This window comes from Staurois parvus, unplaced genomic scaffold (assembly GCF_062004578.1).
Source record: "Staurois parvus isolate SC_StPar_1 unplaced genomic scaffold, SC_StPar_1.0 ptg001532l, whole genome shotgun sequence".
NCBI classification, from domain to species: Eukaryota; Metazoa; Chordata; class Amphibia; order Anura; family Ranidae; genus Staurois; species Staurois parvus.
The window spans coordinates 416298-442719 of NW_028319328.1; the positions used below are offsets into that span (position 1 = coordinate 416298).

General features: G+C 46.2%; 1 protein-coding gene across 1 annotated transcript; it reads left to right on the plus strand.

Annotated features, from left to right (window-relative positions):
• The first annotated feature begins 39 nt into the window (after positions 1-39).
• Positions 40-13813, plus strand: LOC149435353 (uncharacterized). The gene is made up of 7 exons (XM_089662753.1): positions 40-119; positions 8936-9045; positions 9166-9282; positions 9369-9492; positions 9597-9844; positions 9958-10099; positions 10199-13813. Exons 2-7 carry the CDS (start codon positions 8962-8964, stop codon positions 11431-11433), a joined length of 1950 nt encoding a protein of 649 aa, XP_089518879.1. The 5' UTR covers positions 40-119; positions 8936-8961; the 3' UTR covers positions 11434-13813.
• The last annotated feature ends 12609 nt before the right edge of the window (positions 13814-26422 follow it).

A 26422-nucleotide genomic window follows, 5' to 3' on the forward strand; every position in this document is an offset into this window, starting at 1 on the left:
GCCAGGTACAGAGAGGAAATGATGCCAGGTACAGACAGGAAGTGATGTCAGGCACAGACAAAAAGCTCCATGTGTGAAGAAATATAGAAGAGGCGTTGCTGGAAGTGTGCGCAAAGGAGGTAATGAGATTATATTTTATCATATCTCCCCTCACTCTCCCTTGTGGGACATCATATTTCTCTGTCCCTCTTTGCCCTTTAAATCTCCCTTTTTTCAGTCTGATGTACATACAGACCTATGAATATTCTACATAATGGCCCCAAACGTCTTCATATCACTCTCAATTTTTCCACAGATTTAAGATTACGTCACGTATTGAAGTGAAAACATTGGCATAAAAAAAAAAGTAACAGTGGAATAAAACATAATTGGGTTTAACTGATCACATTGTCACCAAACATTAACCCCAGATAATAGAGGGACATAAATTAAAAGGACATGGAACATAGGAACATGATACAGGACGAAGGTTCAGGAAGGTGGTACAGGAAGACGGTTCAGGGAGATGGTACAGAAAGGCAGTTCGGGGAGATGGTACAGGAAGAAGGTTCAGATAGATGGTACAAAAAGACAGTTTGGGGAGATGGTACAGGAAGAAGGTTCGGGGAGATCGTACAGGAAGAAGGTTCGGGGAGTTGGTACAGGAAGATGGTTTGGGGAGATGGTACAGGAAGACGGTTCAGGGAGATGGTACAGGAAGACTGTTTTGGGAGATGATACAGGAAGACCGTTTGGATAGATGGTACAGGAAGATGGTTTGGGGAGATGGTACAGGAAGACGGTTCGGGGAGATGGTACAGGAAGAAGGTTCGGGGAGATCGTACAGGAAGAAGGTTCGGGGAGTTGGTACAGGAAGATGGTTTGGGGAGATGGTACAGGAAGACGGTTCAGGGAGATGGTACAGGAAGACTGTTTTGGGAGATGATACAGGAAGACCGTTTGGATAGATGGTACAGGAAGATGGTTTGGGGAGATGGTACAGGAAGACGGTTCGGGGAGATGGTACAGGAAGACCGTTTGGGGAGATGGTACAGGAAGATGGTTTGGGGAGACTGTACAAGAAGACATTTTGGGGAGACTGTACAAAAGGACGGTTTGGGGAAACTATAGGAAGACGGTTCAAAGAAATGGTACAGAGAGGCCTGTACAGGATACAGTACAAGGACATGATACAGGGAAAGAATACATGGACAAGGTATGAAGACACAGTACAGGGACACAATATAGGGGCACAGTTCAGGAAAACAGTTTGGGGAGACAGTACAGGAAGATGGTTTGGATAGATGGTACAAAAAGACACTTTGGGTAGATGGTACAGGATGACAGTTTGAAGGAGACGGTACAAAAAAAGACGGTTTGGGGGATAGTACAGAAAGACAGTTTGGGGAGACGGTACAGAAAAGATGGTTTGGGGAGACGGTACAAAAAAGACGGTTCGAATAGATGGTACAAGAAGACAGTTTGGGGAGACGGTACAGGAAGACAGTTTGGGGACATTGTACAAAAGGATGGTTTGAGGAAATGGTACAGGAAGACTGTATGTGGAGACGGTACAGGAAGACAGTATGGGGAGATGGTACAGGAAGACGGTTCTTGGAGATGGTACAGGAACACGGTTCAGGGAGCTGGTAAAGGAACACGGTTGGGGGAAACGGTACACAAATACAGTTTGGAGAAATGGTACAGAAAGACAGTTTGAAGGGACTGTACAAAAGGATGGCTTGGGCAGAAGGTACAGGAAGATGGTTTGGGGAGATCGTACAGGAAGGCAGTTTGGGCAGAAGGTACAGGGAGACGATTCAGGGAGATGGTACAGGAAGACGATTCAGGGAGATGGTACAGTAAGACGATACAAAAAGATGGTTCGATTAGATGGTACAGAAAGACAGTTTGAAGGGACTGTACAAAAGGATGGTTTGGGGAGATGGTACAGGAAGATGGTTTGGGGAGATCGTACAGGAAGGCAGTTTGGGCAGAAGGTACAGGGAGACGATTCAGGGAGATGGTACAGTAAGACGGTACAAAAAGATGGTTCGATTAGATGGTACAGGAAGGCAGTTTGGGCAGAAGGTATAGAGAGACAAGTCAGGGAGATGGTACCGGAAGACGATTCAGGGAGATGGTACAGTAGGACGGTACAAAAAGATGGTTCGATTAGATGGTACAGGAAGACAGTTTGGGGAGACTACAAAAGGACGGTTTGGGGAGACTACAAAAGGACGGTTTGGGGAGACTGTACAAGAAGACGGTTCAGAGAGATGGTACAGAGAGGCCTGTACAGGATACAGTACACGGAGATGGTACAGGGAAAGGATACATGGACAAGGTATGAAGACACAGTACAGGGAGATACTACAGGATACAGTACAGGGACACAATATAGGGGCACAGTTCAATGAGATGGTACAGGACAAATAACAGGAAGATGATATAAGGACACAGTTCAGACAGATGATTCAGGACACAGTGAAGGGACATAGTATAGGACACTGTTCAAGGATGGGGAAGAGGGACACATTACAGGATAGAATTCAAGAAAACCGTATTAACGTTGGCAGGTAAACCACTGACCGCTGGTGGCCATTTTATAAGACTCCATCCAGCATTCGGTCTCCATCACAGCGTTGTTCGATGGTGCAAGTAGGAGAGGAAAGAATTTATCTTCCCATTTACAGGAAATATGTTTATTTGGGATTTGGGCTTCCCAATTTGGGACTCAATTTTAGTGTTTCCTAGGGTAGCACAAAAGCTACGTACATCACTGGGTGCAGTGATGAGGCTTTTTCTCTATTGAACGTAATGGGACACGGAGAAGCCTTATTATTCCTTACCCCTAGGACAAGGGGTGTCAAACTGGTGGCCCTCCAGCTGTTGCAAAACTACAAGTCTCATCATGCCTCTGCCTTTCGGAGCCATGTTTATAACTGACAATCTTGCAATGCCTCATGGGACTTGTAGTTTGGCAACAGCTGGAGGGCCACCAGTTTGGCGCTTGTGTCATAGGAGATCTGTTCCATCTCCAGATGATTGGACACTGGCAAAAAAAAAAAAAGGCAGGAAGTCCTCACCTATATATCCCCTTCCATAATCAGATTTTTCGCCAGTGTCTGAAGATGATGATGGTCTCTCCACAATGTTACCAGATTCTTAGCGGTCCTGTTTAGGATCAGCAGACTGGTGCTATCTGGATCCATTCCTACAGCTACCTCTGCTTAGAAGAACGGTACCCGGACCCCACACTGGATGGGAAAGCCTTTAGAGTTGCCGATCAGCGCTGGACCTTGCGGAACCCTGCATAGCAAAAGCTGACGAGGTGTTCCTGGTAGGGTGTATACAGATCCAGGGCAGTGTACCCCAGCAGGGGGATCAAGTCCCTGAAGGTCGTTGGAGACATTACCCACTGTAATGGGTGAAGAATGAACTTTCGGTGCGTTTTGTATCCCCTATTAGCCACAGAGATATGCTTAGATGAGCAATTGAGCAAAAGCTCACAGTTAGAAGGAAGCTTATTGGTCAGTTCAGCCAGTTAACCCACCAATACCAATAGTATCCAAATTCAATGGACATCAGTGGACAGCAATGTCAATGGTGTACAGTTGAAAATAAGGGCTAATGCCCGTTTAACCTGACCACAGGTATTTGAAAGATGATGGTATCGGGCGGACTGACCATTTGGAAACTCAGGCACTGCCCGAGGGCCCAGGGTCAGTAGCGGGCCCCATGAAATGCCCCTGGTACCTTTTTCATAGGCTTTTTTGAGTTTGGGCAAGGACACAGGGGCCCCATGATCCCTTATTGCCCGGGGCCCCATGAGTTGTCAGTCCGCCCCTGGATGGTATCCAAATCCAGTTATAGACATCAATGTCATTGATATTCAGCTTGACGTGAAGGCTGACAGACTAATAATAATGAAGCTTGAGGGCTAATGAGCCAGTGTGGTTGAATCATCTCAGTCCAGCTTAATCTCAAGTACATAAATGTAATTGGTATTCAGCTTGAAGTGAAGGCTGACAGCTACCCCGTCATCTGTGCAAACCTTTACCACCTCCTGCACAGTTACTGTGTCTGCCCCTTCGGATGCTCGTTTGGTTTTACAGGCCGCTGTTTTAGGTTCCTTGTTCCCCAGAGGGCAATTTTGTGTGGGTGGGTGGCTTGTTTTTTTCTGGTTGCTCCAGTTTCTTTGGCTGCCTATCCCTCATTGGGGCACTGCTTTGGAATGTTGCCATGGTCAAGAATAGAAGAACTGTGTCAATGAATGTGAGAGAAAACAGGGTTTTTTGTTACTCCCCATAAGATCCCTCTCTCTGAGTTCATTGATGAAGACGGCACCCACCCCTCTTTTGTTCTTTTTCTGCCCAGTGTCTTACTCCTATGGCTGGCACTATAAACCCTATGGTCAAGAATAGAAGAGCTGTGTCCATCTATAAACTCAGAGAAAAGGATTTTATGTTGAGTAACAAAAAAACTTGTTTTTTTTGTTTTTTGTTTAACATGTTATGTGAATCCACAAAGAAGACTATTGTTTTTGCAGGCTCTCGATCATTCCAGTTCTAGAACACATAAGGTTCATGTTCTACACCAGTGTTAATCCCATATAGGAGCTCACATACAGTATCTCATCAATCAGTTGGCTGCTCTCCGTCCAGTGGATTCCTGGGTGTAGGTGGACATAAAGATGACTATCTGTATGCCCAATTTTTTTCTTCATCACCAGATGCTGTGAAAGTTTTTGGCACCAGGAGACCCAGGACCTGGCCGCAAGACTGTAGAGAAGACTAGCTGTAAACCAAGTTTATGGCATTGCTATTTTGACCTTGGTTTTTTGTTTTCAAATCTCCTGGCGCCATTTTTATGTATTCCAAGGACCCATGGGGTGCCTATTCTGGGATGCCTACATGCTTTCCTGCTTGAGGAGCAATCCATGAAGCATTGGAGTAAAACTTATCTCTTACAATATGCACTCAAGGGTGCTCAGTCTCCAGAAAACAGCATTGTTGCCAGCTCAGAGCAAAATTTGCTCATGTGAAGGTGATTTTACCCTCAAGAATTTTTTTTTTTTGGGGGGGGGGGGCATGTGTTATCTCTCGAATCATCTCTTCTGAGAGTTTTGGGGAAGATGGTGTCTTATTCGAGGCAGTTCCCTTGGTGCAATTATATTCTAGTCTCCTGCAGGGAAATATTCTGGTGGTATGGGACAGGAGAATGCTGTAGTTGAACTCCCTAGCATCCTTTCTCCTGAGCCTTTTAGACTGGTGTCTAAAAGGCTGAGGAGTAAGGATTCTAGGGATCCTGAGCAGTTGAGAGCAGAAAAGTTTTCCTCCCCCTAGGGTGCTGACAACAGATGCCAGCTTAACAGTTTTTGGGGGGTGAGGGATCTCTCATGAAGTTACTGCTTATTTTTATAGAGAAGTATTATTCTTAGTTCTCCTTAAAATTATAGAACTATGGGGGGGATCCTCAGCTTGCCTGCATTGCTCAGTTCAGTTGCAGTGTCTCTCTGTAAGAATTCAGTCAGGCAATTGTAAGGCTGTGGCATAAATAAGGTGCACCAGGAGGTGAGTGGCCCATCAGTAGGTGGACCTCATTCTGTCTTGGGCAGATCTTCAGGTCACTGTTCTGTCCACAGTTCACTTTCCTCAACTTTGAGCAGTTGTCTCTGGGGGAATGGGATTTGTACTCAAGAGTGTTGAGGCACTCTGTCAGAGGTGGGGTACACTGGATATGGATCTGTTGGCATCTGGATTCAGTACAAAACTAGACGAGTTTAATTTCAGGGCCAGGGATCTGCAGGTGTTGCAGCTATGGGATCGGCTGTCTCTGATTTATGTCTTTCACTGACGTAGTTTCTTCTGCTTCTACTTCACATGTGTAATGCCGGTGATTCTGGTGGCTCCAGCCTGGCCCAGGAGGACATGGTGTTCCCACAGCATTAACATGTTGGTGGCCGATCTTTTGACTCTTACGATTTTTGCCCAGATCTCCTCTCACAAGGGCCAACCTTCCATCCTCTTTTCCAGTCTCTGACTTTAGTGGCATGACTATTGAAGCCAGAATCCTGAAGGACGAGGGTATATCTGAAGCCATTATTACCATGCTTATGAGGGCCATCAAAGGCTACTTCAAGCAAGATTTACCACAGGACTTGAAAATTCTATGTGGCCTGAAGTGAGGCTAGGAAGTTCATCCTCACAAGTATGTTGTGGGTTGTGTCCTAGCTTTTCCCCAAATAAGGGTTGATATGATTTTGGCTCTAAGAACAATCATAAGTCAGAGGTCAGCCTTGGCAGTCCTCTTTCAGAGCTTAATAGCTTTGGCGTGTGCCTTTGTCCAAAATGTTATACATATTGTTGATTTTATTTTTTTTGTTTTTCTGTTCTACAAAGACCTCCATTTTTAGTTTATTTGGGACCTTCCCTTAGTTTTTAGATATGGAAGTCGGTGTCCTGGTTGTAATTGCCTCAAGGCTTTCCGAACTGGTGGTTCTTGTCACAATCGCGGAGTCAGACCCCAGACCTTCTCACCAAACTCACGACCGAAGGACCGGCCAGTCAGAAATCTCGATGTGACGTGCGTAACAATGCCACAAACAGCTGCACCCTGCACAACGATTTTCTAGCTAATGGACTAAAAACTGTGCCTGCAGCCTGAATGCGCTTGTTACTGGGTCGGGTTAATTACGCAACTAACCCTCTACTGCCACCACCTCCTTTTGTACAGAGAAAGCGGAAACTCACGTTATCAGTTAATACACTATAATGATTGAAATAATCGTCTGTATAAAACAGTCCGCAGGCCGGTTATACAGAGATTAAAACAAACAGTAGCGTCTCTTCAATGGCAGGGATTCATAAATTGCAATTAAGAACTATAGGAACAGTTCAACACTTTCAGAAGAAAGATTTATTACTAAAAGGGTCAAACAGGTGCAATAAAAAATATTTACAAAGAAGATGTAACTAAGATATATATATATATATATAGAAAACAGCACAGCAAAGAGATAACAGGGAGAAGTTAAAGGGTTAAGTTACTTGCCATTTAAGCCTTGAATGGAAGCAGATCACGTTTCAGAGCGAAAGGTCTCCCCAGGTGGTATATTGATGTTAAGAATTGGGAGATGTCTTTAACTTACTTTTTAGGCCTGCTAGCCTGTTTTTTAAAGTCCCCCAGCAGGGGGGTGGCTCTGGGTAACTGACCAATACTCTGTTTAGGGAGGGATCGTTGGGCGGAACTCTGAATTAGAACCAACATCTTTCTTAGTTCAAGATATGAAACATAGGGGAAAAACTGACTTGAGGAATGTTCATATAATTCTGTCAACTACGCTGCTAGGTTTTATGAGGTTAAAACCTCTTTCAAGTTCTGGGAGAAGCTGCCTTATCTCTGTTACGAGGTGAGAGATTCCACAGGTTTTTGGGCAGAGCGGCCCTGTCTCTCATGGGGGGCTTTGTAGCTCTGGGCCCCCTGCTGTTCTAGCCTGCTAGTGACCCACACCCAGATATCACTGTAGCTGAACAGAGAGGGAAGGGGGGAGGATGCAGGAAAATATATTTCAGGATGGTTAGTCCCTTCGCCAAGATGGAGGTTGAAACCAAAATGGTTGAACTGCGTCCATCTCTGATACGCGCTTTTGCGACAGTTCTTTCTTGCTGGAAGCCATTCCTGATCCATTTCCATGACAAGGTGGTCCTTTGACTTCAGCCGTCATTTTTGTCTAAAGCATTTTCAGCTTTTCTTTTCAACCAGGAGAGTGTTTGACCGGATATTTTTCCTAGGTCTCAGCCACCGGGGAACACAATTCCACATTTCTGCTGCGGTCTGGCGGTTAGACTTTCTATTGCTCCTCTTGAAGGACCAAAGAAGGGTCAAGTGACTACAAAATCTACTATTTGCTTCCATCAGCCAATCTTTCAAGCTTATGGGGTGAAAAAAAGACTGCCTTTCCCAGTAATGGCTCTTTCTACCAGAAGTATAGATGCTTCCTGGGCTGTCCACCATCCAACTTCAGTCGCTTAGATCTGCAGGACAGCAACCTGGTATTCGGTTACACTTTTCCAAGCTTTTGCCAGGTGGATGATAGAGCCGCCGAGATGTTTTTTTGGGGGTTTTTTTGTTGCAGGCTGCTGTGTGAGGTCTTTTTTGGCTTGTTGGTTGTTTTTGTGTCACCCTCCCCCATGAGCATTGCTTTAGGACATTCCTATGAGTAAAGATCAGGAGTGGACTGACAACTCATGGGGCCCCCGGGCAATAGGGGATCATGGGGCCCCTGTGTCCTCGCCCACACTCAAACCACACCCTAAAAAGCCTAGGAAAGGTACCAGGGGCATCTCATGGGGCCCCTTACTGACCTCGGGCCCTCGGGGAGTTTCCGAATGGTCAGTCCGCCCCTGGTTAGGATTAATAAGACAGCTCTATGTCCTTGTGACGTCCGATAAAGACAACTGGATTTGTGACTTCCTTGTAAAATCCATTTCTTGGAGTGCATCACAGGACGAAGAGATCCCCCCCATGTTGTGGTTCAAAGCTTTCTACCAAACTGATGTACTGTATGGGAGGGGTTATATAGGAGAGGACTTCCTGTCTTCTTTGGAGGGTCCAATCATCTGTAGGTGGCACATAAACCCTATGAGTAAGGATTTATAAGGCCGACTATGTCCTGTGATATATTCCAAGAAATGTTTTTTTTTTTACAGTAAGTCACAAATCCAGTTTGTTTTCAACATAAAGGGATCTTATTCGGCTTTCTTTGCCAGCAGATCAAAAACTAAACATGAACCAATAAAAAAAACAAAATAGGTTTACATTGAGCAGAGCGAACGCCAAACTGTTCCCTACTGTGGGCTGTTCTTACACGATAGAAACCCTCATATTTTACACCCCCATCCTAACATTGTACAGTCCAGATAATTCTCTGTTATCCATTACTGGTTCACAGGGAATTCGGTGTAGACCACATGACCAATGAGAATGAAGGGGAGCCGGAGTCATGTGACTGAGAGGATACTAAACCTCACCCTGGAGATCATCTACCTGCTGACCGGAGAGGTGAGAAAGATTTTGTGAGGTCACATGACATAAAATGATAAAACCCAAATTTTGACAGTAGAGGTGAGGAGGTTTTTGGGAGGGTGACATGATGTCTCTATTGGTTTTCCTCTTCTGAAGTCAGGTGACCATACGACCATCACAGTGCCTCCATGGGACTCCCTAAAACCCGAGAGACGCAACATGCAGAAGGTTCTAGAAGTCACCATGAAGATGATGGAGCTGCTGACGGGAGAGGTGAGCGGTGACGGGAATTCTGGGACATTCTCCAGTAACAGACAAGGGATGTGTCTGGATGGTGACTGTATCATTGTGTGTGTCAGGTTCCTATAAGGTGTCAGGACGTCGCTGTCTATTTCTCCATGGAGGAGTGGGAGTATTTAGAAGGACACAAGGATCTCTACAAGGACGTCATGATGGACAATCATCCGCCCCTCACATCACCAGGTAAGAGGAGACTTTATTGTAAAGGAGAGACAAGTACGGAGGGTCCACCTAGATCCCCCATCATCTGATAAAATGTATTCAGTCAGTGTGTGTGTTTCCTACAGATGGATCCAGGAATGGGAACCCACCAGAGACATCTCCCCGTCCTCTGTATTCCCGGGATTCCACACAGATCAATATTAAAGAAGAGATAAAAGAGGAGGATGGGGTGATGGAGAACGTACACAAAGATCTGTACCAGGACACCATGGTGGAGTCATCCAGCTTCCAAAACCCCCCAGAGAGATGTCCCCGTCCTCTGTATTCCCGGGATTCCACACAGGAAGATCAGGAGATCCCTCAACATTACAAGGTTGGTGGGACAGAGAATTTAGACCGTGGACTGGTGGAGGTGATGTGTGGATTTTTTTTGGATGTGATGTCACAATATTAAAGCTGATCTTTTCTATCATTGTCCTGGTTTAGGGTGAAGATCTGAGCGAGAGAGGAGTTGAGGGTGAAGCTGAAGAAGACGAGAAGTATGTGAGGGATGATCAGCAGTCTATGGAGGAGGATGGAATAACGGGGACATTTATAGAGGAGGACACTCCTACAGAGATGAGCACAGGTGGGGCATTACCACCAAATACATTCCCCCACCCATACTCCTGGTCTAGGGGAACCAATCTGCTCCTGTGTAATAATCCTCTTTGTCTTTCTATTGTAGTCCATGGCCGGGAGACGAGGAAAACCTCTGAGGATTGTCTCACTTTGTCTCCAGACTGTAGAGTAGAAGATGAGGACATCACACAGTCCAGTCCAGGAGAAAACCCGGCTCCCTCCAATGTCCGTCCGGCACCACACACTGTAGATGGACCATCGGATTCCTCATATCCTGAGGAACCTCAGACTGTGCGGGACCTTCCAACAGAGAAGAGCTTCTCCTGTACTGAGTGCGGGAAGTGTTTCCGTTTTAAATCCCATCTTAATGTGCATAAAAGATCTCACACGGGGGAGATGCTGTATTCCTGTTCTGAGTGCGGGAAATGTTTTGTAAAAAAGTCAGAACTCGTCAAACATCAGAGGTCTCACACGGGGGAGAAGCCTTATTTCTGTCCTGAGTGCCGAAAATGTTTTTCACAGAAGTATAATCTTTACGCACATCAGAGATCCCACGCGTGGGAGAAGCCGTATTCCTGTCCTGAGTGCGGGAAATGTTTTTCGGATAAGTCCAGCCTTTGCAAGCATCAGAGATCTCACACGGGGGAGCAGCCATATACCTGTCCTGAGTGCGGGAAATGTTTTTCGCAGAAATCCAATCTTTACACACATCAGAGATCTCATACGGGGGAGAAGCCACATTTTTGCCCCGAGTGCGGGAAATGCTTTTCACAGAAGTCCAGTCTTTACAAACATCAGAGATCTCACACGGGGGAGAAGCCGTATTCCTGTGCTGAGTGCGGGAAATGTTTTTCAGACAAATCCAGTTTTTACAAACATCAGAGATCTCACACGGGGGAGAAGCCGTATTCCTGTGCTGAGTGCGGGAAATGTTTTTCCGATAAGTCTCATCTTTACAGACATCAGAGATCTCACGCGGGTGAGAAGCCATATTCCTGTGCTGAGTGTGGGAAGTGTTTTTCAGATAAGTCCAGCCTTTGCAAGCATCAGAGATCTCACACGGGGGAGCATCCATATACCTGTCCTGAGTGCGGGAAATGTTTTACGCAGAAATCCAATCTTTACACACATCAGAGATCTCATACGGGGGAGAAGCCACATTTTTGCCCCGAGTGCGGGAAATGCTTTTCACAGAAGTCCAGTCTTTACAAACATCAGAGATCTCACACGGGGGAGAAGCCGTATTCCTGTGCTGAGTGCGGGAAATGTTTTTCCGATAAGTCTCATCTTTACAGACATCAGAGATCTCACACCGGTGGAGAAGCTGTAGCCCTGTCCTGAGTGCGGGAAATGTTTTTCCAATGAGTCTCATCTTTACAGACATCTGAGATCTCAGGCCGGGGGAGAAGCCGTAGGTGCCGTAGCCCTGAGTGTGGGAAATGTTTTTCTGATAAGTTTTATAGAGGGGCAGGTTGGCAGACAATGGGTTAAGTCCGAGCACACAGCAGAAGGGCAGGCTGTGGTTGTGTATTAGTGCCTGGAGTGCGGGAAATGTCTTCTATAGGAATGTTGCTGGACATCAGGGATACCACACAACCCTCAAGGTGTGTTAGTGCCCGAAGTATGGGAAATGTTTTATATAGGAATGTTGCTGGACATCAGGGGTTCCACACAACCCTCAAGATGTATTAGTGCCTGGAGTGTGGGAAATGTCTTCTATAGGAATGTTGCTGGACGTCAGGGATCACACACAGCCCTCGAGGTGTATTAGTTCTTGGAGTGCGGGAAATGTCTTCTATAGGAATGTTGCTGGACATCAGGGGTCAGGGAGGACGATTGGCATGGCTGGAGGTGCAATTACTGGAACCGATCCCCTGTATGGCTCTTCTCTGCAGCAGCTGAAAGCCGGCTTCTCCCTCTTACTGGCTTTCAGCTGCTGCAGAGGTGCGGCAGGAGGGGGGAAATGACTGGAAACAATCCCCTGTATGGATCTTCTCTGCAGCAGCTGAAAGCCAGCTTCTTCTCCTCTCCCTCCCACTGGTTTCAGCTGCTGCAGAGATGAGCCGTACAGGGGATCGGTTCCAGTAATTGCCCCTCCTGCCACACCCATCGCCCTCCCTGTGCACCATACGTTTCCCCCTGCTGCCCAGCCCCCCGTGTGCCCTGCTGTGCTGCCGGCTTCCCTCCTCTCCTTCTCACTGGCAGCACACCAAAGGATCCTTCAGGATGGAGAGTAGAGGAAGGATCTGGGAAAATGTCACATTTATCAGCCCCTTCCTTCCCCAAAGGGGACCCCGGAAATGTCAGGAGACATTTAACCCCTCGTCTACCGGGCACTGTCACCCCCTTCCTGCCCAGGGACAATTTTCAGCGCTGTCGCACTTTGGCAGCACTGATGAGATAGCACTGGTGGGCATTGATGAGGAGGCACTGATAGATGGCACTGAAGGGCTCTGATAGGCAGCACTGAAGGGCACTGATGAGCGGAACAGACTGGCAGCACTGACAGGCACAGACTGGCAGCACTTACGGGCACAGATTGGCAGCACTGACGGGCACAGATTGGCTGCATTGACAGGCACAGATTGGCAGCACTGCTGGGCACAGATTGGCAGAATTGATGGGCACAGATTGGCAGCACTGATGTATACAGACTGGCTGCACTGACAGGCACAGATTGGCTGCACTGACGGGCACAGATTGGCAGAATTGATGGGCACAGATTGGCAGCACTGATGTATACAGACTGGCTGCACTGACAGGCACAGATTGGCTGCACTGACGGGCACAGATTGGCAGAATTGATGGGCACAGATTGGCAGCACTGATGTATACAGCTTGGCAGCACTGCTGGGCACAGATTGGCAGCACTGCTGGGCACTGATAAGTGGCACTGGCTGGCAGCACTGATGGGCACAGATTGGCAGCATTGATGGGCAGCACTGACGGGCACAGCTAGGCAGCACTGCTGGACACAGACTGGCAGCACTGATGTATACAGAATGGCTGTACTGACAGGCACAGATTGGCAGCACTGCTGGGCACAGATTGGCAGCATGGATGGGCACAGGTAGCATTGATGGGCACAGGCAGTATTGATGGGCACAGATAGGCAGCACTGACGGGCACCTTTGGGGCTGCACTGATCATCAGTGCCCTGGCTATCAGTGTAGATTTCTCCTTTCACACTTGCCGGTCATCAGCAGCATCTAGTAGTGTAGGTGTTTGGACACCGCTGATCATGTGGTAAAAGGCAGCTGTGATTGGCCCTTTGCAGCCGTGTCCAAAGGACCCAGAGAGCGCCGGGTGCGCACGTCATATGACGCCCTCCCAGATCTGGGCGACCGCGCTGTAGCCTGTCAGCAAGTGGTTAAACATGGGAAGTATTCAGCAGCTGAACGAATAGACCTCCTAGCAATGTTATTACCGGCCTGCAGCTAGGGGGAGCTGTGGTGACCACAGGACTGTGATTCCATCTAGCGCACCTTAACCCTTTCACTGCCGGAGATGTTTCTGCTTTTTTTTTTTTTTTTTCCTTTTTTGGGCCTGAAGATTAGCTAAACCCCCAAATATATCATTTCCTGACAGCAGAGGCCCTGGAGAATACAACGGCACACACATTTCACCAGAATATCCGGCTTCATCTTCTGCTTTGTTCCCTGGTTTTGGCTGCAATCTTGTAAATAAATAAAACTGTAATAAAAAATGTATTGAACAAAAATATTGTGTGTCGGTGCAATGACAACTGTGGGATCCCAAAACATTGCTCAGAGTGCGGTGGTCAGGAGTGTATCATATACAACCCAGGGTGTAGAGTGCGGTGGTCAGGAGTGTATCATATACAACATGGGGCGCAGAGTGCGGTGGTCAGGAGTGTATCATATACAACATGGGGTACAGAGTGCGGTGGTCAGGAGTGTATCATATACAACATGGGGCGCAGAGTGCGGTGGTCAGGAGTATATTATATACAACATGGGGCACAGAGTGCGGTGGTCAGGAGTATATCATATACAACATGGGGCACAGAGTGCGGTGGACAGGAGTATATTATATAAAACATGGGGTGCAGAGTGCGGTGGACAGGAGTATATCATATACAACATGGGGCACAGAGTGCGGTGGTCAGGAGTGTATCATATACAACATGGGGTACAGAGTGCGTTGGTCAGGAGTATATCATATACAACATGGGGCACAGAGTGCGGTGGTCAGGAGTATATCATATACAACATGGGGTACAGAGTGCGGTGGTCAGGAGTATATCATATACAACATGGGGTACAGAGTGCGGTGGTCAGGAGTATATCATATACAACCCAGGGTGTAGAGTGCGGTGGTCAGGAGTGTATCATATACAACATGGGGCGCAGAGTGCGGTGGTCAGGAGTGTATCATATACAACATGGGGTACAGAGTGCGGTGGTCAGGAGTATATCATATACAACATGGGGCACAGAGTGCGGTGGTCAGGAGTATATTATATACAACATGGGGCGCAGAGTGCGGTGGTCAGGAGTATATGATATACAACATGGGGCACAGAGTGCGGTGGTCAGGAGTATATCATATACAACATGGGGTACAGAGTGCGGTGGTCAGGAGTATATCATATACAACATGGGGTACAGAGTGCGGTGGTCAGGAGTATATCATATACAACCCAGGGTGTAGAGTGTGGTGGTCAGGAGTGTATCATATACAACCCAGGGTGTAGAGTGCGGTGGTCAGGAGTATATCATATACAACATGGGGTACAGAGTGCGGTGGTCAGGAGTATATCATATACAACCTAGGGTACAGAGTGCGGTGGTCAGGAGTATATCATATACAACCTAGGGTACAGAGTGCGGTGGTCTGGAGTATATCATATACAACCCAGGTACAGAGTGCGGTGGTCAGGAGTATATCATATACAACATGGGGTACAGAGTGCGGTGGTCAGGAGTATATCATATACAACCTAGGGTACAGAGTGCAGTGGTCTGGAGTATATCATATACAACCCAGGGTACAGAGTGCGGTGGTCAGGAGTATATCATATACAACCTAGGGTACAGATTGCGGTGGTCAGGAGTATATCATATACAACATGGGGTACAGAGTGCGGTGGTCAGGAGTATATCATATACAACCTAGGGTACAGATTGCGGTGGTCAGGAGTATATCATATAAAACATGGGGTACAGAGTGCGGTGGTCAGGAGTATATCATATACAACCTAGGGTACAGATTGCGGTGGTCAGGAGTATACCATATATATGCTCCCTCACTCACATCTTCAATCTCTCCCTCTCTACTGGTGCCTTCCCCTCCCCTCTAAAGCATGCACACATCACTCCCATACTTAAAAAGCCCTCCCGGGACCCCAACAACCTGAACAACATAAGACCCATCTCCCTGCTCCAGTTTACCTCTAAACTCTTAGAACGCTTAGTCTACAATGGCCTGAGCTCCCACCTCACCGACAACAACCTTCTTGACCCTTTACAGTCTGGCTTTCACTCACTACACTCCACTGAAACCACCCTACTAAAACTCACTAATGATTTATTAACTGCTAAAAACAATGGCCAGTACTCCATACTCATCCCAACCAATGGCCACTACTCCATACTGATCCCAACCAATGGCCACTACTCCGTACTCCTCCCATCCAATGGCCACTGCTCCATACTCATCCCAACCAATGACCACTACTCCGTACTCTTACTACGTGACCTCTCTGTGGCTTTTGATACTGTTAACCATCCCTTCCTCCTCAAAAAACTCCACTCTCTTGGCCTCCGAGACTCTGCTCTCTCCTGGTTCTCCTCCTACCGCAGCGCTCCTTCAGTGTTACCTATAACTGTCTCCTTCTCTCCACTTCCTCTTTCTGTAGGGGACCCTCAAGGTTCTGTCCTTGGACCTCTTCTCTTCTCCATCTACACCTCCTCCCTTGGTCACTTGATAAACTCCCATGGCTTTAAGTACCATCTCTATGCTGATGACACACAAATCTATCTCTCTACCCCTCACCTCACCCCTTCACTCTCCTCTTGCATTACTAACCTACTAAGTGACGTATCGGCATGGATGTCACTCCACTTCCTCAAACTAAATATTTCCAAAATGGAGCTCATACTGTTCCCTCCAGCCCGTGCCCCTCCCCTGACTTCTCCATCAAGATCAATAATACAACCATAAGTCCCTCCCCCCATGCCAGGGTACTAGGTGTAATCCTGGACTCCCATCTGTCCTTTCAGCCCCAAATCCAATCACTGTCCAAATCTTGTAGACTTTACTTCCGCAACATCTCCAAGATACGACCGTTCTTAACCTCTGAAACCACTAAGCAACGTATTCCCTCCCTGGCTATCTCACGCCTTGACTATTGTAACTCCCTCCTCATTGGCCGACCTAATCGCAGGATATCCCCTCTTCAGTCTATCATGAATGCTGCTGCCAGACTCATCCACCTTACTAACCATTCTGTATATGCCACCTCTCTCTGCCAAACCCTCCAGTGGTCTCCATTCAGTGTCCTCCACCCTTCTCTGCCAATCCCTCTACTGGCCTCTACTCAGTGCCCTCCACTGCTCTCTGCCAATCCCTGTACTGGACTCCACTCAGTGCCCTCCACCCCTCTCTGTCAATCCCTCCACTGGCTTCCACTCAGTGTCCTCCATCCCTCTCTGCCAATCCCTCCAGTGGTCTCCATTCAGTGTCCTCCACCCTTCTCTGCCAATCCCTCTACTGGCCTCCACTCAGTGTCCTCCATCCCTCTTTGCCAATCCCTCTACTGGCCTCTACTCAGTGCCCTCCACCACTCTCTGCCAATCCCTCTACTGGACTCCACTCAGTGCCCTCCACCCCTCTCTGCCAATCCCTCCACTGGCTTCCACTCAGTGTCCTCCATCCCTCTCTGCCAATCCCTCTACTGGCCTCCACTCAGTGTCCTCCACCCCTCTCTGCCAATCCCTCTACTGGCCTCCACTCAGTGTCCTTCACCCCTCTCTGCCAATCCCTCCACTGGCCTCCACTCAGTGTCCTCCACCCCTCTCTGCCAATCCCTCCACTGACCTCCACTCAGTGTCCTCCACCCCTCTCTGCCAATCCCTCCACTGACCTCCATTCAGTGTCCTCCACCCCTCTCTGCTAATCCCTCCACTGGCCTCCACTCAGTGTCCTCCACCCCTCTCTGCCAATACCTCCACTGGCCTCCACTCAGTGTCCTCCATCCCTCTCTGCCAATCCCTCCACTGACCTCCATTCAGTGTCCTCCACCCCTCTCTGCTAATCCCTCCACTGGCTTCCCATTGCACAACAAATAAAATTAAAACAGTAACAATAACATATAAAGCCATTTATAACACTGCCCCAAATTACATCACCAATCTTTTCTCCAAATATCACCCAAACCGTACTCTCCACTTCTCCCACAACCTCCTACTCTCTAGCTCCCTTGTCTCCTCTTCCTATGCTTTCCCCAGGGCTTCTCCAGAGCCTCTCGCATCCACTGGAACTCTCTACCCCAATCTATCCAACAATCGCCTACTCTGCTCACTTTTGGGCAATCTCTGAAAACCGATCTCTTCAGGGAAGCCTATCCTGCCCTCAGCTAATAACGGAATCTTCTCTTCCTCCTACCACTCCATCCCCCAGAGTTACTACCTTTTGTACCACCAGCCCCTCCCTCTTATCGGCATTGTAAGCTCCAAGGAGCAAGGCCCTCCTATCCCTTTTGTATTGAACTGTATCATTGCTGTATTGTCTCCTGAGTGCTGAGCAAACTGTTGGTGCTATATAAATCCTGTATAATAATAATAATCAAAAGCCCTGACACTGTACTAATGGCACTGGCCGGGAAGGGGTTAACATCTGGGGTGATCAAAGGGTTAACTGTGTGCTGTGTGTGGTTTACTAGGGAGACATGCTGCTGTGCAGAGAGATACAAAGCAGCATGTCCTTGCTGAAAGGAGAGAGCCAGGAGAGTTGTTTACACACAGATCTCTCCCCTGTCAGTTTTACTCGGCGATCGCCTTGTGCCGGGGGGAAATCTCCAGCCGGGACCAGGTGATTGACATCCCTAGCCCCAATGGTGCCTCGGGCAAGGCAGCGTGTGCGCATGCACCCTAACCCGGAAATGCAAATCACGTATACCCAGTGGATATAAAAATTCTACAGACCCCTATTAAAATGTCAGCTTTCTGTGATGTCAAAAAATTAGACAAAGATAAATCATTTTAGAACTTTTTCCACCTTTAATGTGACGTATAAACTGTACAACTCAATTGAAAAACAAACTGAAATCTTTTTGGGGGGGAAGTAAACACAAAAACCTAAAATAATGAGGTTGCGTAAGTGTACACACCCTCTTATAACTGGGGATGTAGCTGTGTTCAGAATGAAGCAATCACATTCAAAATCTTGTTACATAGGAGTCAGTACACACCGCCATCATTTAAAGTGCCTCTGATTAACCCCAAATAAAGATCAGTTGTTCTAGTATGTCTTTCCTGACATTTTTTTTAGTCACATCCTACAGCAAAAACCATGGTCCGCAGAGAGCTTCCAAAGCTTTAGAGGGGTCTCATTGCTAAAAGGTATCAGTCAGGAGAAGGGTACAAAAGAATTTCCAAGGCATTAGATATACCATGGAACACAGTGAAGAAAGTCATCATCAAGTGGAGAAAATATGACGCAACAGTGACATCAACAGTGACATCATCAACAGTGACATCACCAGGAACTGGACATCCCTCCAAAATGGATGAAAAAGGTGAGAAGAAAACTGGTCTGGGAGGCGGCCAAGAGACCTACAACAACATGAAAGGAGCTGCAGGAATATGTGGCAAGTCCTGGCTGTGTGGTCCATGTGACACCAATCTCCTGTATTCTGCATATGTCTGGGCTATGAGGTAGAGTGACAAGACGGAAGACTTTTCTTATGAAGAAAACCATCCAAGCCTGGCTAAATTGTGCAAAAACACATCTGAAGTCTCCCAAAATCATGTGGAAAAAAGTGTTCTGGTCTGATGAAACCAAGGTGGAACTTTTTGGCCATAATTCCAAAAGATACATTTGGCACAAAAACAACACTGCACATCACCAAAGGAACACCATACCCACCGTGAAGCATGGTGGTGGCAGCATCATGCTTTGGGGCTGTTTTTCTTCAGCTGGAACTGGGGCCTTAGTCAAGGTAGAGGGAATTATGAAGAGTTCCAAATACCAGTCAATATCGGCACAAAACCTTCCGGCTTCTGAACATGAAGAGGAACTTCATCTTTCAGCATGACAACCACCCAAAGCATACATCCAAATCAACAAAGGAATGGCTTCACCAGAAGAAAATGAAAGTTTTGGAAAGGCCCAGACTTGAATCCAATGGAAAATCTGTGGGGTTACCTGAAGAGGGCTGTGCACAGGAGATGACCTCGCAATCTGACAGATTTGGAAGAGCGGGCAAATCTTGCAAAGTCAAGATGTGCCATGCTGATAGACTCCTCCCCAAAAAGACTGAGTGCTGGAATCACATCAAAAGGGGCTTCAACAAAGGATTAGTGTAAGGGTGTGAACACTTATGCAACCAGATTGTTTTAGTTTTTTATATTTACTTTCCTCCACCTAAAAGATTTCAGTTTGTTGTTCAACTGAGTTGTGCAGTTTATAGGTCACATTAAAGGTGAAAAAAGTTCTGAAATGATTTATCTTTGTCAAATTTGTTTACATCACAGAAAGCTGACATTTTATCAGGGGTGTGAAGACTTTTTATATCCACTGTATATATGATTTTGCGCAGCCCTGTAGCAGTACTTCTACTATAGGGCAGCGGGAAAGTGGTTAATAGCTAACCCCAAGAATCTAGCAAACTCATCTCCAGTATATATTTCGTAACAGCTGGCAGAGATGACTAAAGAATAGATAAAAATAAAAGAACGTCGCCTACGCACAATGCTATCTTTTCTTCCACATTTCCTCTGATCAAACCAGCTACATCCTGAGCAGCCCGTAAAAGACAAGACAAGGGTTCAACGGCAAAAAGCAACGGTGACAAAAGAGCGCCCTTGCTTAGTATCACAAAAACACTTAAAATGGAGAGGACTGCAGGCCATTGACCCTAATATACGCTTTAGGGGCTGCATAGCAATAGTTGGACCCATTGACGAAAAGTGGAACCAAAACCAAATTTCTCTAGAACAGCCCATAGATACGGCCATTCTACACCGTTGAAGGCCTTCATGGCATCCAAGGCCAAAAAGAGTGCGATCCGTTGAGTTGGTAACTGGTGTCGGCATAAAAAGGTACAGTGTGCCCCCCTGATGTCAACAGCTACTCACACATTATTTCAGGAAGGTGACCCTCCAACAAAGCCAAGTTGAACATGTGGAGTAGGGTCGGTAGCAGCACCCTGCCATACCTCTTACAGATTTCAATCGGGATACCATCTACCCCTAGGGCTTTACCATTCAGGAAGCTTGCAACTGCAACTTCCAATTCAGATTGGAAGGCTCTTTAAGAAATTGTTGATGTACCACATGACTAGGGTAACCCATATGTCTCCAAGTCCTTCTACATCTCACTATACATACCCTTCCCAACTTATATTAATTAGGAAATGACCAAAGACCCGATCTGGAGAAAATTGGCCAGCTTGGCTGTTTATTACCTAGTGCCACAAAAAAGCTTAAAATGGGAGAGTACTGCAGGCCATTGACCCTAATGGACGCCTTAGGGGCTGCATAGCAATAGTTGGACCCATTGACGAAAAGTGGAACCAAAACCAAATTTCTCTAGAACAGCCCATAGATAAGGCCATTCTACATGTCGACGGCCTATTGGCATCCAAGGCCAAAAAGAGTGCGATCTGTTGAGTTGGTAACTGGTATCGGCATAAAAAGGTACAGTGTGCCCCCCTGATGTCAACAGCTACTAACACATTGGATCAGGAAGGTGACTCTCCAACAAAGCCATGGTAAACGTGTGGAGTAGGGACAGTAGCAGCACTCTTCCATAACTCTTATAGATTTCAATCGGGATACCATCTACCCCTAGGGCTTTACCACTCGGGAAGCTTGCAATTGCAACTTCCAATTCAGATTGGAAGGCTCGTTAAGAAATTGTTGATGTACCACATGACTAGGGCAACCCATATGTCTCCAAGTCCTTCTACATCTCACCATACATACCCTTCCCAACTTATATTAATTAGGAAGTGACCAAAGACCCGATCTGGAGAAATTTGGCCAGCTTGGCTGTTTATTACCTAGTGCCACAAAAAAGCTTAAAATGGGAGAGTACTGCAGGCCATTGACCCTAATGGACGCCTTAGGGGCTGCATAGCAATAGTTGGACCCATTGACGAAAAGTGGAACCAAAACCAAATTTCTCTAGAACAGCCCATAGATAAGGCCATTCTACATGTCGACGGCCTATTGGCATCCAAGGCCAAAAAGAGTGCGATCCGCTGAGTTGGTAACTGGTATCGTCATAAAAAGGTACAGTGTGCCCCCCTGATGTCAACAGCTACTAACACATTGGATCAGGAAGGCGACTCTCCAACAAAGCCATGGTAAACGTGTGGAGTAGGGACAGTAGCAGCACTCTTCCATAACTCTTATAGATTTCAATCGGGATACCATCTACCCCTAGGGCTTTACCATTCGGGAAGCTTGCAACTGCAACTTCCAATTCAGATTGGAAGGCTCGTTAAGAAATTGTTGATGTACCACATGACTAGGGCAACCCATATGTCTCCAAGTCCTTCTACATCTCACCATACATACCCTTCCCAACTTATATTAATTAGGAAATGACCAAAGACCCGATCTGGAGAAAATTGGCCAGCTTGGCTGTTTATTACCTAGTGCCACAAAAAAGCTTAAAATGGGAGAGTACTGCAGGCCATTGACCCTAATGGACGCCTTAGGGGCTGCATAGCAATAGTTGGACCCATTGACGAAAAGTGGAACCAAAACCAAATTTCTCTAGAACAGCCCATAGATAAGGCCATTCTACATGTCGACGGCCTATTGGCATCCAAGGCCAAAAAGAGTGCGATCCGTTGAGTTGGTAACTGGTATCGGCATAAAAAGGTACAGTGTGCCCCCCTGATGTCAACAGCTACTAACACATTGGATCAGGAAGGCGACTCTCCAACAAAGCCATGGTAAACGTGTGGAGTAGGGACAGTAGCAGCACTCTTCCATAACTCTTATAGATTTCAATCGGGATACCATCTACCCCTAGGGCTTTACCATTCGGGAAGCTTGCAACTGCAACTTCCAATTCAGATTGGAAGGCTCTTTAAGAAATTGTTGATGTACCACATGACTAGGGCAACCCATATGTCTCCAAGTCCTTCTACATCTCACCATACATACCCTTCCCAACTTATATTAATTAGGAAATGACCAAAGACCCGATCTGGAGAAAATTGGCCAGCTTGGCTGTTTATTACCTAGTGCCACAAAAAAGCTTAAAATGGGAGAGTACTGCAGGCCATTGACCCTAATGGACGCCTTAGGGGCTGCATAGCAATAGTTGGACCCATTGACGAAAAGTGGAACCAAAACCAAATTTCTCTAGAACAGCCCATAGATAAGGCCATTCTACATGTCGACGGCCTATTGGCATCCAAGGCCAAAAAGAGTGCGATCCGTTGAGTTGGTAACTGGTGTCGGCATAAAAAGGTACAGTGTGCCCCCCTGATGTCAACAGCTACTCACACATTATTTCAGGAAGGTGACCCTCCAACAAAGCCAAGTTGAACATGTGGAGTAGGGTCGGTAGCAGCACCCTGCCATACCTCTTACAGATTTCAATCGGGATACCATCTACCCCTAGGGCTTTACCATTCAGGAAGCTTGCAACTGCAACTTCCAATTCAGATTGGAAGACTCGTTAAGAAATTGTTGATCTACCACATGACTAGGGCAACCCATATGTCTCCAAGTCCTTCTACATCTCACCATACATACCCTTCCCAACTTATATTAATTAGGAAATGACCAAAGACCCGATCTGGAGAAAATTGGCCAGCTTGGCTGTTTATTACCTAGTGCCACAAAAAAGCTTAAAATGGGAGAGTACTGCAGGCCATTGACCCTAATGGACGCCTTAGGGGCTGCATAGCAATAGTTGGACCCATTGACGAAAAGTGGAACCAAAACCAAATTTCTCTAGAACAGCCCATAGATAAGGCCATTCTACATGTCGACGGCCTATTGGCATCCAAGGCCAAAAAGAGTGCGATCCGCTGAGTTGGTAACTGGTATCGTCATAAAAAGGTACAGTGTGCCCCCCTGATGTCAACAGCTACTAACACATTGGATCAGGAAGGCGACTCTCCAACAAAGCCATGGTAAACGTGTGGAGTAGGGACAGTAGCAGCACTCTTCCATAACTCTTATAGATTTCAATCGGGATACCATCTACCCCTAGGGCTTTACCATTCGGGAAGCTTGCAACTGCAACTTCCAATTCAGATTGGAAGGCTCGTTAAGAAATTGTTGATGTACCACATGACTAGGGCAACCCATATGTCTCCAAGTCCTTCTACATCTCACCATACATACCCTTCCCAACTTATATTAATTAGGAAATGACCAAAGACCCGATCTGGAGAAAATTGGCCAGCTTGGCTGTTTATTACCTAGTGCCACAAAAAAGCTTAAAATGGGAGAGTACTGCAGGCCATTGACCCTAATGGACGCCTTAGGGGCTGCATAGCAATAGTTGGACCCATTGACGAAAAGTGGAACCAAAACCAAATTTCTCTAGAACAGCCCATAGATAAGGCCATTCTACATGTCGACGGCCTATTGGCATCCAAGGCCAAAAAGAGTGCGATCTGTTGAGTTGGTAACTGGTATCGGCATAAAAAGGTACAGTGTGCCCCCCTGATGTCAACAGCTACTAACACATTGGATCAGGAAGGTGACTCTCCAACAAAGCCATGGTAAACGTGTGGAGTAGGGACAGTAGCAGCACTCTTCCATAACTCTTATAGATTTCAATCGGGATACCATCTACCCCTAGGGCTTTACCATTCGGGAAGCTTGCAACTGCAACTTCCAATTCAGATTGGAAGGGGCGCTAATAAATTGTTGACCTACCACTTGACTAGGGTAACCCATATGTCTCCAAGTCCTTCTACATCTCACCATACATACCCTTCCCAACTTAACAAATGACCAAAGACCCGATCTGGAGAAAATTGGCCAGCTTGGCCGTTTATTACCAAATAAACCAAAAAATAACATTCCTTAAAACGGAAAACATATACTGTGGGTTACACAGTACATGCCTGCTGGGTCTGTGACCCTTGTTTTTATGTGAGTAGCCATTTGGCAGTTTTTAAATTTTTTAAATAAATATCTTAAGTACTAAACTATGGAAGTTCTAGCTTTGACTTCTTTTTGAGCCATCTGAAGACCCCTTAAATATGTGTTTGATCATTTATATGATTTCGGTTGGAGCTGTTCCTGTGTCCACTTAAAGCAGTGTTTCTCAACTCCAGTCCTCATGGACCCCCAACAGGTCATGTTTTCAGGATTTCCATTATTTTGCACAGGTGATTTGATCAGTTTCACTGCCTTAGTAATTACCACAGCTGTTTCATCTGAGGTAAATCCTGAAAACATGACCTGTTGGGGGTCCATGAGGACTGGAGTTGAGAAACACTGACTTAAAGGGAGAGATCTATCCAACCAGGGATCATCCGGGGATATTGATTGCTCTCTGACTCCTTGAGGGTCGAATTTTTGAGGTGAGCGCACACACTAGAAGGTGATGGATATAACTGGCACCATAAATATGAGCACGCAATAAAAAGTGGGAATATAAAAGTTGAAGAATTGAAAAATCTGGATTTTTATATTATATATTTTTTTGTGCTATAATAATTTTTTTTTTCACTAGTTGAGACTTATTTCTTAACTTCTTGGGACTTTTTTTTATTTATTTATATCAACTGATATATGTCACGGTTTTATAATTGGTCACTTTGATTTTAAACTTGCTTTGGAATGTATTTCACCATTTGTTCAAAATAAAATTTTCAGCTCATTTCCTTCGGGTGTTAGCAGCTACTTCATCCCTTGTGAGGATGTTTGGCAGCGCAGGAGTCCACCCCCATTTAATTGATATACTTAAACCAATTGCCATAACCTACTGTGCCGGAGGAGAACAGAACACACAAGGGGAGCAGGAGCACACACAAATCTTTTATTATAAAATAACATGTCAGTGAATACAGCGCCAAAAAAACTAAATGATAACGCTAAGCTGCTAAACTTCAGCCTCTAAAAAAAAAGGTAACCGTATAAATCAAAAAAATTAGCGCTTATTTAAATCAATAATAATCACAAAATAAATAAATAAATCATATTTGTGACAGTGATAAAATAATATAATAAATATAGATATAGATATATATATATATATATTTGTGAATATCATTAATAAATGTGCTGCAAAAAAAAGTCTCTGATATCTTTCAATTCAAATAATGCGATGTGAAGAAATCCATCACCAATGTGTAACAATCCTTCACCGGTAGAAATAAATGAACTCACCAGAGCAAGTGGCTAGTAATATTATAAACCAGCAAATTGTGCGTTTGCTCTGGGAGCAATGATCTGCGGACAGGTAACCACGGCAACAAGGCTCTCCAATATACCCGACTCCTCTTACAGTGAAGGAAATGTGTATTTGCTCCCCGGCTGATGTTGAATGTTCGCCCCTCACAAAGAAATGATCGGTCTAACAATGGAATGTTCGGTGTAACACTGAGAGACAGAATACAACAACAAATTCAGCAGAAATCCGTCTAACAAATGATGACTGATCTGCATGTTCATGAGGGAAAGAAGGATTTGATCCCCTTCACAAAACATGACTTAGTACTTGGTGGCCAATCCCTTGTTGGCAATCACAGAGGTCAGACGTTTCCTGGAGTTGGCCCCCAGGTTCGCACACATCTCAGGAGGGATTTTGGCCCACTCCTCTTGGCAGATCCTCTCCAAGTCATTAAGGTTTGGTGGCTGACGTTTGGCATCTCACACTTTCAGCTCCCTCCACAGATTTTCAATCGGATGAAGGTCTGGAGACTGGCTAGGCCACTCCAGGACCTTAATGTGCTTCTTCTTGAGCCACTCCTTTGTTGCCTTGGCCGTGTGTTTTGGGTCATTGTCATGCTGGAACACCCATCCACCACCCATTTTCAATGCCCTGGCTGAGGGAAGAAGGTTCTCACCCAAGATTTGATCGTACATTGCCCCATCCATCGTCCCTTTGATGCGGTGCATTTGTCCTGTCCCCTTGGCAGAAAAACACCCCCAAAGCA

Bases quoted from the DNA above. Each gene is read 5' to 3' on its own strand.
- LOC149435353 (XM_089662753.1), top strand. From the start codon at position 8,962: ATGAGAATGAAGGGGAGCCGGAGTCATGTGACTGAGAGGATACTAAAC. The intron at 9,283-9,368 runs GTGAGCGGTGAC...TGTGTGTGTCAG, and splicing joins TGGAGCTGCTGACGGGAGAG to GTTCCTATAAGGTGTCAGGA. The intron at 10,100-10,198 runs GTGGGGCATTAC...TTTCTATTGTAG, and splicing joins TCCTACAGAGATGAGCACAG to TCCATGGCCGGGAGACGAGG.